Source organism: Rhineura floridana, chromosome 2, assembly GCF_030035675.1.
Source record: "Rhineura floridana isolate rRhiFlo1 chromosome 2, rRhiFlo1.hap2, whole genome shotgun sequence".
NCBI lineage: Eukaryota > Metazoa > Chordata > Lepidosauria > Squamata > Rhineuridae > Rhineura > Rhineura floridana.
In genome coordinates this window covers 190884380-190897690 of record NC_084481.1, presented here as the reverse complement: position 1 = coordinate 190897690, position 13311 = coordinate 190884380, and the positions used below count along the sequence as shown (strand labels likewise).

Genomic DNA, 13311 nt, shown 5'->3' with positions numbered 1-13311 from the left:
CAAGGGCATGTGAGAAGGATCTTGGAATTGCTGTTGATCACAAGCTGAATATGTGCCAAGAGTGTGATATGGCTGCAAAAAAGGCAAATGCTATTTTAGGCTGCATTAACAGAAGTATAGTTTCCAAATCAAGTGAAGTATTAGTTCTCCTCTATTTATCACTGGTTAGGCCTCATCTTGAGGACTGCGTCCAGTTCTGGTCTCCGCACTTCAAGAAGGATGCAGACAAACTGGAACAGGTTAAGAGGAGGGCAACAAAGATGATCAGGGGACTGGAAACAAAGCCCCATGAGGAGAGACTGAAAGAACTGGGCATGTTTTGCCTGGAGAAGAGAAGACTGAAGGGAGATATGATAGCACTCTTCAAGTACATGAAAGGTTGTCACACAGAGGAGTGCCGGGATCTCTTCTCGATCGTCACAGAGTGCAGGACACGGAATAATGATCTCAAGTTGCAGGAAGCCAGATTTCTACTGAATGTCAGGATAAACTTCCTAACTTGTTAGAGCCATACGACAATGGAACCAATTACCTAGAGAGGTAGTGGGCTCTCCGACACTGGAGGCATTCAAGAGGCAGCTGGATAGCCATCTGTCGGAAATGCTTTGATTTGGATCCCTGCATTGCGCAGGGGGTTGGACTTGATGGCCTTATAGGCCCCTTCCAACTCTACTATTCTATGATTCTATGTACGAGAGCCAGTGTGGTGTAGTGGTTAAGGTGTGTTGGACTACGACCTGGGAGACCAAGGTTCTAACCCCACACGGCCATGAAGCACACTGGGTGACCTTGGGCCAGTCACTGCCTCTCAGCCTCAGAGGAGGCAATGGTAAACCTCCTCTGAATACCGCTTATCATGAAAACCCTATTCATAGGGTCGCCCATAAGTCGGGATCGACCTGAGTGCAGTCCATTTCCATTTTTCATGGCACAAAGCCTTCATTGATCATCAGATGAATGAAATGGACTGGATCCTGCAACAGAAGGACACACATGGGGTTGTCACCCAGTCACCCCAGCCGGACTACTGTCTCAAACAGTAAGTCTATAGGCAGCAGGGTTCCAGGTGCATTGTCCCCACTTATAGCATTAGCTCCATGTTAGAAACACCTTCACTGGTTGCATAATTGTCTCATGGATTTTGCAAGGTTACAGGAGCTTGCCTAGAGTAAGTAGGTTAACAGCCCGCGGTTATGCCTCAGCCTCCTTCTGACATGCAGGGAGGGGGAAAGACTGCAAGGACTGTGAGTATGTGTATCCTTTCCCCCTTGAGAGTTGCAGCAGAACTCTGTGTGTTTGTGGCAATAGTTTATTCTGCTACATATATCAGGGATGTGATCCTGCAAGACAAAAGTGCCTGTGAGTGTTTGGCCAGCAGTTCCAATGGCTAGAGTAGAATAGTGGACTTTACCTCCATGTGGGGATGAGTGGTCCCTGCTGTTGGAGGAAATGGTGTTAGAGCAATGCAGTTCAGACAAGACAGACAAAATCCTGATGAAAATTCTTCAGTAGTAGTAGTAGTAATTTATTAACGACCCAAAGATCCATAACTTCAGCATTTTAGTGCAAATTTCTCCTGATAAACACATATTTGCAAGCAGTTTCTTCTAATATCATGCATTCTTGTATGTTATTTTCACTAATATATTCATTTTTATGCATATTTCCCCCTAATATATGCATTTTGGTATACATTGGTTGGAGAACTGCATTTCAAAATTCAGATAAGTGCAAATTGTGAAGGATGGTTATGCTTTGGTTCTCATATTGTTTTGGGAAGTCTGAATTTGCTAGATTTGGCTTTAAATGCAAACTGAATCAAATTTCTCCCCTATCCCTATTCTAGAGACAAGATTTTTCTGCAAAGCACTCCCATTTTATGTACAGTGCCATTTCTCCTTCTGTCCCATCCCCATGTGCTGCATGGGATCAAAGAGAAATAGCCCAATACTGCATGCCTGATCATCTGAGTTTTGATTTCCCCATGTGGGGTTTATATACTGGTGATGGTGTGCTATGATTGGGTGTTGAGTTACACCATATCTTATGCTCTGTCATGGCAATGTCTGCTCTTTCATTCCTCCCACTCCCATGAAGTCAATGGGAGGGAAATTATTTGTGTCAGGTCCAGGGCTGGCTTAAAGCTGAACTATCAATGGGAGCACAAGGGGTATAGGATTTAGCATACGCACGGTCTTCTTCTGTGGCACCCATTTTTCCCCCATGACTCCATCCTGTTTTGGCCATTCCACCAACTTATCTAGGCAGTTATCTGTTGTGGCAGCAGCATAGCTTCAGCTCCAGTGGCAGAGTGGGGCTTCTGCCAAATCCTATAGCCTTTCAGCTGACATAACTTGAATATAGCCTTGCACCCTGAATTTTCCATCCTTGATACAGGCTGTACTTTTTTTTCCTCCCCACCTAGCTCACCCAGTGATTGAAAACGGACAAGTTGAATGCCCACAGGGATATAAAAAGTTGAATCGGAGTCACTGCCAAGGTAAGCGTGAAACTCTTTTCTCAGCCCTATCCACAGCTATGGAGATGATATATCCAAGAATGATCTATCCCATGGTTGCTCTTTTAATATGTACAACAGCAACAAAACCCAATTGTACAGTTCTACTTACAAAGTGCAGAAATATTTAGTTCCATTAATATGTATTCTTATTGATATTACACACCCTTGAATCTTCCTGCATTCAGTTATGATCAGTGCCAATGCATAAAAATTTACCTTATTTGGCCCAGTGATAAAATAAACCATGTCCTTCAAAAGATACAGAGTCTTCCCTTCTGTGAATTAATATATAATGATATATATCTTTGCCTTTGATGAAATTATAATTAATATAACCTCACAACTGCAGGGTATAGTCTAGGTAAATGTTTTCTGGTAGTTGTTTTGAAAAAGGATTATATTTCCTATACCCTAAAGCAAGCTTAGCCGTAGTAGTTTTATTTGTGTAGGAGAAGCTGAGAGGAAGGTTTTAAAATGAAAGTGAATAGGTGTGGAAAAATCTGTTATTAATTTATCTTTCAATATATATCCTGCCACATGCTTTGAAAAGCCTTAGGGCAGCTAATGCAACAATTTAAAACAACAATAACAATCTTGTCAGTACAATAAAATTAGTTAACAATAAGCAGGATAAATAACAATTATGAAACACTTACACTAATGAAACAAGCAAGTCTGGAATAAAATTCACATCTCTTCAAATGCCCATAAGAAGAGTAAGTAAATGTTCTCCTAAAAATGAAAACTGAGCAGGCCTGCTGAATTTCTGTAGCAAGGGAGTTGGATAACTAAAGTGCCCACCCACTGAAGATGCTCTGCCACTAATGTCCACCAAACGTAACACGAGGCAGTGCTGGTATTCTAAGCATCTGATTACATAAGTATATGGGATGGTTAATACAATTTTATATCCGTCTCATATATTGCTATATAGTACCAAGTGTTTGAATCTGCTCTGTAGAGAGATATGCCTCAACCTATGGACCATTAGGATGCATTTTCCTATGCCTTTTGGAACTTGTGCACAAAGTGTAAAAAGCAAATAAGGGTAGAGTAGAAATTCAATTTTGTCTGAATTTTAATGAGAAACAACCTAATTCCCACTTCTTGAAACAATGCACACACTGAAGCACAGTTATACTTCAAACTTTGCACTTTGAATTTCACAATGCAGTTATCCAACCAAACAATATGTTGAAAATGCACTTATGGGGAAATGTGCATAAAAATTCATATATGTGAAAATGACACAGAAAAATGCATTACAGTAGGGCCCCACTCATATGGCAGGTTACGTTCCAGACCCTGCCTAAAAGCGAAACCCACTGAAAAGCGGAACTCCGTCAATAGAATGGTGGCCAATGCCCGAAAAATGCTGTAAAAGCGGAATAAACGCCGTATGAGCGGGGCTTACTCTAATTGAAAACCGCTGTATTAGCGGAACGCCGAAAAGCAGGGCCCTACTGTATATTAGAGAAAAGTGCTTGCAAAAATGTATGTATTATTCAAAACTGCATACAAAAATGTTTATTATGAGAAATTTGCACTAAAATGCTGATGATTTTCATGAAGATTTTTTTTAAATTGCAAATTGCTACAGAAATGTGGAGAATTGAATTTAAGATTGGAAAAATGGAAACACAGAGAACTTAAATTGACAGGTTTGTCCATCCCTAAAAGCAAGCACCTTGGAAACGTAACCTTATAATCACAGCCAGCTGTAGTGTGGGCTGCCACAAGTGGATATCACTTTAGTGCAGCGGCGTCACTAGCGGGAGCGCGGGGGGAGTGCAGACCTCCAGCGCGCGCCCTCCCAGGGGCATGGACAGGGATGGCTGGTCTCTTTCACACGCGCGCGCATGCGCAGGTGCACACGCTCCAAGCTGACGGTGGAAGGGCCATCCAGGCTTCACTGCCAGCGAGCGGGCGCCTGCTTTCGGTGCGCACCGGACTGGGTGCCAGGGGGCAGCGGCGTCACTAGCGGGAGTGCGGGGGGGTGCGGCTCTGGGTGTCACTCCCCTCATGGTGTCACCCAGGTGCGATCTGCAGCCCCCCGCACCCCGGTAGTGACGCCCCTGCTTTAGTGACTGGATGCATACTAGATAAATGTTGATTGGTTTTCCTTCAAAGTCATATGGATCCTTGCTTTCAAAATTCCTTTTGCTGTAGAACAAATGAGGGCTATATCTGTTACATTTTGCTAAGACATATTAAGATGAAATCAGTACTGGGCTGGGTTCTTGTGGGAACTTTTAGTTGTTCTTGGTGCACATTTCTGATGTGCAAAGTGTAAAGCCCAATGTCTCTTCATGGTAGTGGCTGAAATGTCATGGTTCTTTCTCTTTGATGGCGGGGTGGGGTGGGGCATACACTGTGAGATTCTACTTAGATGGTGTAATACAGAGTCTTAGCCCGGAATTGTGCAAGGTCATTGATGGATGATCTCTTGACATGTTTCCTTTAATGTGGATTTTTTGTCATATTGAACTGATCAGCAAATCCTCACAGTACTGTGGGTCTCCACCTTTCTGGCTTATAGCTAACTTATAAACCATGATTGCTTGTCATTATTATTCCACACAATTACCATTACCACCACCCCATTCTCTAACAGCCAGGACTGTATGCATTTTGTTTGATAACTGCTGCTGTAGAACCTCTGCTCATAGAAGTCACATTGAGAAACTCTAAGTTATTGTGGCAGAGAGTTCCATGGACCCTGGAAAATAAAAAAACACAAATTATACAGCCACAAGAGTGGCTGTATATTATAGCCAGTATGGATTTTTTGCATTCTGCAATGTTAAATTGAAAATACCCCCCATGCCATTCTGCTGCTTCCCATAAGCTCATTTCAAAACAAAACCTTACAAAACGCAGAGCTTGGAAAAGTTACTTTTTTTGAACTACAACTCCCATCAGCCCCAGCCAGCATGGCCACTGGATTGGTCTGATGGGAGTTGTAGTTCAAAAAAGTAACTTTTCCAAGCTCTGAAAAACGTATAGTCCTGAACTCAGAAACACTTGTTTAACAGCCCTCTAAGGTTTCATGGTGATACACAAAACACTCAGAGAGAATCTAGAGTTCAAAGTGTAAATTGAGAGGGGGGAAACAAACCAGACCCCTGTTGGACTTTTTTCTGTCAGTGGTCTCATAATTTGTTGAAATTAATTAAAAATCAGCTATGTTCACCTGTACCTGTAGTCCTATTACTGACCTTGCCCCATACTCTGACCATCTCCTGCAGTTTAAAAGTTTAAAAAAAAATATATGGCTGATTTTTATTTAATTTAAAACATTTAACATTGGACTCTATGATAGCTCAGGCATGCCCAGTAAAAACAAACTGTCAGTGTTCTAAAAGCCAGACTAACAGCTGTTTGCCTTGGCTAATCTGGGGGCTGCACCCACGCCAGACATTTGTTCCAGTTGAAACAGTGATGTCTTCTCCCAAATCATTCTGGGAAGTGTAGTTTGTAAAGGATGCTGAGAGTTGTTAGGAGACTCCTATTCCCCTGACAGAGCTCCAGTGGCCAGAGTGGTTTAACAGTCAGCCCCTCTTCTGGGGATTGTACCTCTGTGAGGGGGTGTCTCCTAGCAACTCTCAGCACCCTTCACAAACTATACTTCCCAGGATTCTTTGGGATTCTAGGTGGGAAAACAACAAACACAAAAGACTTGCCTGGAAGGCGCAGCCCCTTGCTGAGATTAAAAGCAGCCAAAAGCTTAAACAGCCCCACCCCTCGCTCAGGAAGGAAGCCTGAGAGAATACTAAAGAGTTAAGCCCCAGCTGATAGCCATCAGCCTCAAGTAACACATCATTGGCTGGCAGCAGTAGCTGGGAGGAACCAGCCACACATATAAAGTCAGAGCACCCTAGCGACGGAGCCTGCTCCACGAGCTAGAGGGAGCCCCAGCTGACAAAGCGTCAAGGCCCCAGCTGACAAAGTGTCAAGGTGAGTTAAGCAGCAGAGCGAGTTCGGCAGCAGGGCGAGGAGGCCAGGGTCCCCCACTCTGCCCGTCTGTTCCCTGACTTCAACTAAACCGCAGTCTCCAACCCATTGACGTAATAAACCTTAAACAAAACTATGCAGGTAAGAAGCCAGCAGGGGTGTGGGGGCTTTCCAGTGTTTTGCACCGCCTGCAGCATGTACGACTATCTGCCTGTTGGACAGAAGTCGTGGGTGTGCTCTCGGTGCAATGAGCTCCTGGCTCTCCGGGAACGACTTCATTTCCTTGAGGCCAAGGTGGCAGACCTGGAAAAGCTGAGAGAGGCAGAAAGGTGTGTGGAGGAGGCCTTCCGGGACGTTATAGCTGTGTCCCACTCCAACAATGATAGCTCTCCTGCTATCATGGAGAACGATGGTCTCGGGGAAGGAGAGCATCCAGCTGAGGAAGAGGGAAACGATCCCTTAGAAGGGACCCATTCCTTGGGGGATGAACAGCTATCCTCTCGTGCCGAGGATATATCTCCAGGGGGTGGAGGGATCCTTGTAGTGGGTGATTCGATCATTAGGAACATAGACAGTGGGGTGTGTGATGGGCGTGTAGACCGCAAGGTGTTTTGCCTGCCTGGTGGGAAGGTTGCGGATATCACCCGTCGTTTAGATAGTTTGGTAGACAGTGCTGGGAAGGAGTCAGTGGTCGTGGTGCACGTTGGCACCAACGACATGGGGAAATGCAGCCGTGAGGTCCTGGAAGCAAAATTTAGGTTGCTAAGTAGGATGCTGAAAGCCAGGACCTCCAAGGTGGCTTTCTCTGAAATGCTACCGGTTCCACGCGCAGGACCAGCCAGACAGGCCCAGCTTTGCAGTCTCAATGCGTGGATGAGACAATGGTGTCGGGTGGAAGGGTTTGGATTTGTTAGGCACTGGGGAACATTTTGGGACAAGCCGGGCCTGTACAAAAGGGACGGGCTCCACTTGAACCAGAATGGAACCAGACTGCTGGCACTTAAAATTAAAAAGGTGGCAGAGCAGCTTTTAAACTGACTGAGGGGGGAAACCCGACAGGAGCTGAGAAAGGTCCGGTTCGGAATAAACCTCCCCCCTGGGATAAAAACCAAAGAAATGATGAAATCTTAAAAGGGGTAGGCCTAGAAGTAGGCATTGTGAGAGCAGGGGCACAGGATATAAATTCAGAAGAGCAAAATTACCACAGGCCTAACCACAAGTGCCAAAGACACTTGAAGAGAGACACTGCTTACAAGTGCCTGTACGCTAATGCTAGGAGCCTGCGAACCAAGATGGGAGAACTGGAGTGCTTGGTCTTAGAGGAGAGCATTGATATAGTGAGCATAACGGAGACCTGGTGGAATGGAGAAAACCAGTGGGATACGGTTATCCCTGGATATAAACTATATCGGAAGGACAGGGAAGGACGTATTGGTGGCGGAGTCGCTCTATACGTGAAAGAAGGCATTGAATCCAGCAAGCTCGAAACCCCAAAAGAGGCAGACTCCTCCACAGAATCATTGTGGGTGGTGATACCATGCCCCAGGAGGGACTTAATACTGGGAACGATCTATCGTCCCCCTGATCAAAATGCTCAGGGAGACCTTGAGATGAGATATGAAATTGAGGAAGCATCCAAACTAGGAAAGGTGGTAGTAATGGGTGACTTCAACTACCCAGACATAGACTGGCTGCATATGTGTTCCAGTCATGACAAAGAAGCAAAGTTTCTAGATATTCTAAATGACTATTCCCTAGACCAGTTGGTCATGGAACTGACCAGAGGGACGGCAACCCTGGACTTAATCCTCAGTGGGGACCGGGACCTGGTGCGAGATGTAAGTGTTGTTGAACCGATTGGGAGCAGTGACCACAGTGCTATTAAATTAAACATACATGTAACTGGCCAATTGCCAAGAAAATCCAACACGGTCACATTTGACTTCAAAAGAGGAAACTTCACAAAAATGAGGGGATTGGTAAAAAGAAAGCTGAAAAACAAAGTCCAGAGGGTCACATCACTCGAAAATGCTTGGAAGTTGTTTAAAAACACTATATTAGAAGCTCAACTGGAGTGCATACCGCAGATCAGAAAAGGTACCGCCAGGGCCAAGAAGATGCCAGCATGGTTAACGAGCAAAGTCAAGGAAGCTCTTAGAGGCAAAAAGTCTTCCTTCAAAAAATGGAAGTCTTGTCCGAATGAAGAAAATAAAAAAGAACACAAACTTTGGCAAAAGAAATGCAAGAAGACAATAAGGGATGCTAAAAAAGAATTTGAGGAGCACATTGCTAAGAGCATAAAAACCAACAACAAAAAATTCTATAAATACATTCAAAGCTGGAGACCATCTAGGGAGTCGATTGGACCCTTGGATGATAAAGGAGTCAAAGGTGTACTAAAGAACGATAAGGAGATTGCAGAGAAGCTAAATGAATTCTTTGCATCTGTCTTCACAGTGGAAGATATAGGGCAGATCCCTGAACCTGAACTAACATTTGCAGGAAGGGATTCTGAGGAACTGAGACAAATAGTGGTAACGAGAGAGGAAGTTCTAAGCTTAATGGACAATATAAAAACTGACAAATCACCTGGCCCGGATGGCATCCACCCGAGAGTTCTCAAAGAACTCAAATGTGAAATTGCTGATCTGCTAACTAAAATATGTAACTTGTCCCTCGGGTCCTCCTCCGTGCCTGAGGACTGGAAAGTGGCAAATGTAACGCCAATCTTCAAAAAGGGATCCAGAGGGGATCCCGGAAATTACAGGCCAGTTAGCTTAACTTCTGTCCCTGGAAAACTGGTAGAAAGTATTATTAAAGCTAGATTAACTAAGCACATAGAAGAACAAGCCTTGCTGAAGCAGAGCCAGCATGGCTTCTGCAAGGGAAAGTCCTGTCTCAGTAACCTATTAGAATTCTTTGAGAGTGTCAACAAGCATATAGATAGAGGTGATCCAGTGGACATAGTGTACTTAGACTTTCAAAAAGCGTTTGACAAGGTACCTCACCAAAGGCTTCTGAGGAAGCTTAGCAGTCATGGAATGAGAGGAGAGGTCCTCTTGTGGATAAGGAATTGGTTAAGAAGCAGAAAGCAGAGAGTAGGAAGAAATGGACAGTTCTCCCAATGGAGGGCTGTAGAAAGTGGAGTCCCTCAAGGATCGGTATTGGGACCTGTACTTTTCAACTTGTTCATTAATGACCTAGAATTAGGAGTGAGCAGTGAAGTGGCCAAGTTTGCTGACGACACTAAATTGTTCAGGGTTGTTAAAACAAAAAGGGATTGCGAAGAGCTCCAAAAAGACCTCTCCAAACTGAGTGAATGGGCGGAAAAATGGCAAATGCAATTCAATATAAACAAGTGTAAAATGATGCATATTGGAGCAAAAAATCTGAATTTCACATATACGCTCATGGGGTCTGAACTGGCGGTGACCGACCAGGAGAGAGACCTCGGGGTTGTAGTGGACAGCACGATGAAAATGTCGACCCAGTGTGCGGCAGCTGTGAAAAAGGCAAATTCCATGCTAGCGATAATTAGGAAAGGTCTTGAAAATAAAACAGCCGATATCATAATGCCGTTGTATAAATCTATGGTGCAGCCGCATTTGGAATACTGTGTACAGTTCTGGTCGCCTCATCTCAAAAAGGATATTCTAGAGTTGGAAAAGGTTCAGAAGAGGGCAACCAGAATGATCAAGGGGATGGAGCGACTCCCTTACGAGGAAAGGTTGCAGCATTTGGGGCTTTTTAGTTTAGAGAAAAGGCGGGTCAGAGGAGACATGATAGAAGTGTATAAAATTATGCATGGCCTTGAGAAAGTGGATAGAGAAAAGTTCTTCTCCCTCTCTCATAATACTAGAACTCGTGGACATTCAAAGAAGCTGAATGTTGGAAGATTCAGGACAGACAAAAGGAAGTACTTCTTTACTCAGCACATAGTTAAACTATGGAATTTGCTCCCACAAGATGCAGTAATGGCCACCAGCTTGGAAGGCTTTAAAAGATTAGACAAATTCATGGAGGACAGGGCTATCAATGGCTACTAGCCGGGATGGCTGTGCTCTGCCACCCTAGTCAGAGGCAGCATGCTTCTGAAAACCAGTTGCCGGAAGCCTCAGGAGGGGAGAGTGTTCTTGCACTCAGGTCCTGCTTGCGGGCTTCCCCCAGACACCTGGTTGGCCACTGTGAGAACAGGATGCTGGACTAGATGGGCCACTGGCCTGATCCAGCAGGCTCTTCTTATATTCTTATGTTCTTAAACCATGATGGTTTAAAGTGGAATAAATGTCTAGTGTGGATGCGGCCATTGACAGCTTTAGTTTAAATTTGGGTGGGAGACTACATGTGCCTGCTGTGGAATAAGCATCCAAGGTCAGTTGAGTTAAAGTTTCCAAAATAGCTTAATGCCAGACGCGGTGCGAAGCAATTAAAAGTCAATGTTTGAAGTAAGCGCAACAAAGCTGGATATTTTAAAAACAAACGGAGGGCTGGCAGCACTGTGAGGTGTCGTAAGACTGTCTCTCATCTGGGCCCCATCTTCACCATTACAGTATACAGCCTCAGACTATCTGAGGAGCTTGCTCTCTTGCACTGAACTTATATAAAGTTTCCCTTGGAACAACATGAGACAATTTTTAAATTTATTTCATCACATGAGGGAGGAGGAGCAGTCATGGCCCAGTCTGTTGAGACCCTGAAATATTTTACCCTGGTTTATGAGCCTGCCATCTCTGTGTAACACCCTGGGGCTGGGTAGCTGTGGCTGGGAGCTGCCATTTAAATCACCCACCATGCCCCAGAGTGACATGACATTGTGAGAAATTTTAATGGTGACTTCAAGTTGTCTGGCATAGAGCAGACTGCAGCTGTCATCCACCACTAGGTAAGCCCATCAGAGCTCACTTGGATAGGAGGGCCACCAGAAAGCACTCTGTTAAGTGCTCAGTTGGCTTTTTACAAGGCCCAGGTAATATTCAAAAGCATACAATTAGAGTTCTGCTGCTGAACTAAACTGGACTGGCCCTGAGCATTGCTGGGATGGGAGATTCAGATTACATGGGATGGTGGGAACTATATGTAAACTAAACAGAACTCTTTGAAGGAAGAGGACAGGGGCTTCTAAATGTAATAAAATACCAGAATAAGAATATAGTAGTTCTCAGGGAGGATGTCAATCTTATAACGTACATTTGAGGTGATAGTACCTTTGACTATATGTTTGACTATTGAGAATGAGACCACAGTCTTTTTTTAAATTCAGCCTTCAAAAGCCGTACTACTGCCTCCTCAGTTCCCCCCTGTCCTGCAGAAAGTCTACTATTTTTAGGAGCTCTTTGCTGTGTTTGCACTTGGATCACCTTCTGGCAACTGTGGAATGTGTGCCTGGCAGACCACAACTTGCCCAGAATCTGAATCTGAAGGCCTTGCCTAGGCACTGAGAAGCATTTGGGTGAATGAGCACTGGAATGAGACCACACAGGATGCCTGAGATCTTCCCCGAGGGGGGGAAAGAAGAGTAAATGGAATGCTTAAAGCTAATTTTTCAAGGTCTTTCGCTCTGTTTCTCTTGCCAAGCTGAAAAAAGCCAACATATTAATGGTTAACCACGTTTTTCTTCTTTTTCCATTCTTTTGCTAACACAGCCATATGCAGCCGCCTTATACCATCCATCTAACTCAGTATTTTCTGGCAGTGGCTCTCTGGGGTATAGACAGGAGCTGTTCTCAACCCTACCTGGAGATGCCAGGGGTTGACCTTTAGCTCTTTAGCATGCAGTACATTTGCTCTACATTGAGTTATGGTTCCATCCAGTATGCACTAAGGAGAAAAGTTCCTTCAGTTCAGACCTTGTACTATGTGGATATTTTCCTGCTGGTAGGACTTCATCTGAGGCACAAGGAGTGTCCAGCCCTGGAATATGTGAAGTAAAAAATAAAGATTAGATCTCATCTTAACATGTGCCAAGGACCTTTTCCTCACTAGCAGCCACAACAGTACTAGCAGGCAAGGTTCAAATGATAAGAGGTAAAAATGCTCGCAGATCCGATGTGATAATCCTTATGGAAAATGAGTGGGGGAAATAAGGCGGCCTTGTTATCGAAATTTGTATATGCTGAGATCGTCAGTGGTCTGAGATGTGTGTGTGCCAGTGCGTGTATTTACTTAAGTAACAGGCTTTTACCCTGCATTTAGATCACTGTAGGCTTAAGACTTAGTAAAATAAGAAAAGCTACTTTATTTATAGAAATACATAGTAGATAGGAAAGGCATACCAAGTTCTAACTAACTAAATTAGAGGTGCAGTGCCCAGACTTGGGTATTGCCCTCGTGGCTCAGGAGAGAGAGCAAAGACAAAGATGTCTCCTCTCTCCTCAGACAGTTGAAGAAAAAAAGACAAAGGAAGAAGGGGCAAATAAGCTTCCCTGAGCACATCAGTTTACAACGGAAGGAAGTTAGGCAGAGAAGAGCACAGGTTAAGGTAGGCAAGCCTAGCCAGCTGGAGGATCCTAACTCTATCTCCCTTCTGGAATACAAACAAAAGGACCCAAACAGGAGTTGCTCTTGCCCCACTTCCAACAGGCCTTACACTGGTTTAAACCTCAGTTATAAGAGTATGGAATCTTCAATAAGAAGAATGGATAAATAGGTACTTCACAATTCACAGAGCAAGATTATATACAAATGCAAATACAGTAATCTCTTTAGTTCAGATGGCCAAAAAAAAAATCACTAGTACATCAAAACATTGTTTAAAATGTATTTTAAGTAGCACGGATTTGAATGGCACAGATAACCAAGCTGTCTGTTCAACCAAGTGTTCAGAATAATGGTTAGAA

At 44.1% G+C, this 13311-nt stretch overlaps 1 protein-coding gene across 5 annotated transcripts in view; it reads left to right on the top strand.

The window, feature by feature from the left end:
• Positions 1-13311, top strand: part of LTBP2 (latent transforming growth factor beta binding protein 2) — a 189620-nt gene that overhangs the window by 120215 nt on the left and 56094 nt on the right. For all 5 annotated transcript variants that reach the window (XM_061611734.1, XM_061611733.1, XM_061611732.1 and 2 more), the window contains one exon: positions 2426-2500. In XM_061611734.1, the coding sequence (XP_061467718.1) occupies positions 2426-2500 (75 nt within the window). The remainder of the gene's footprint in view (positions 1-2425; positions 2501-13311) is intronic.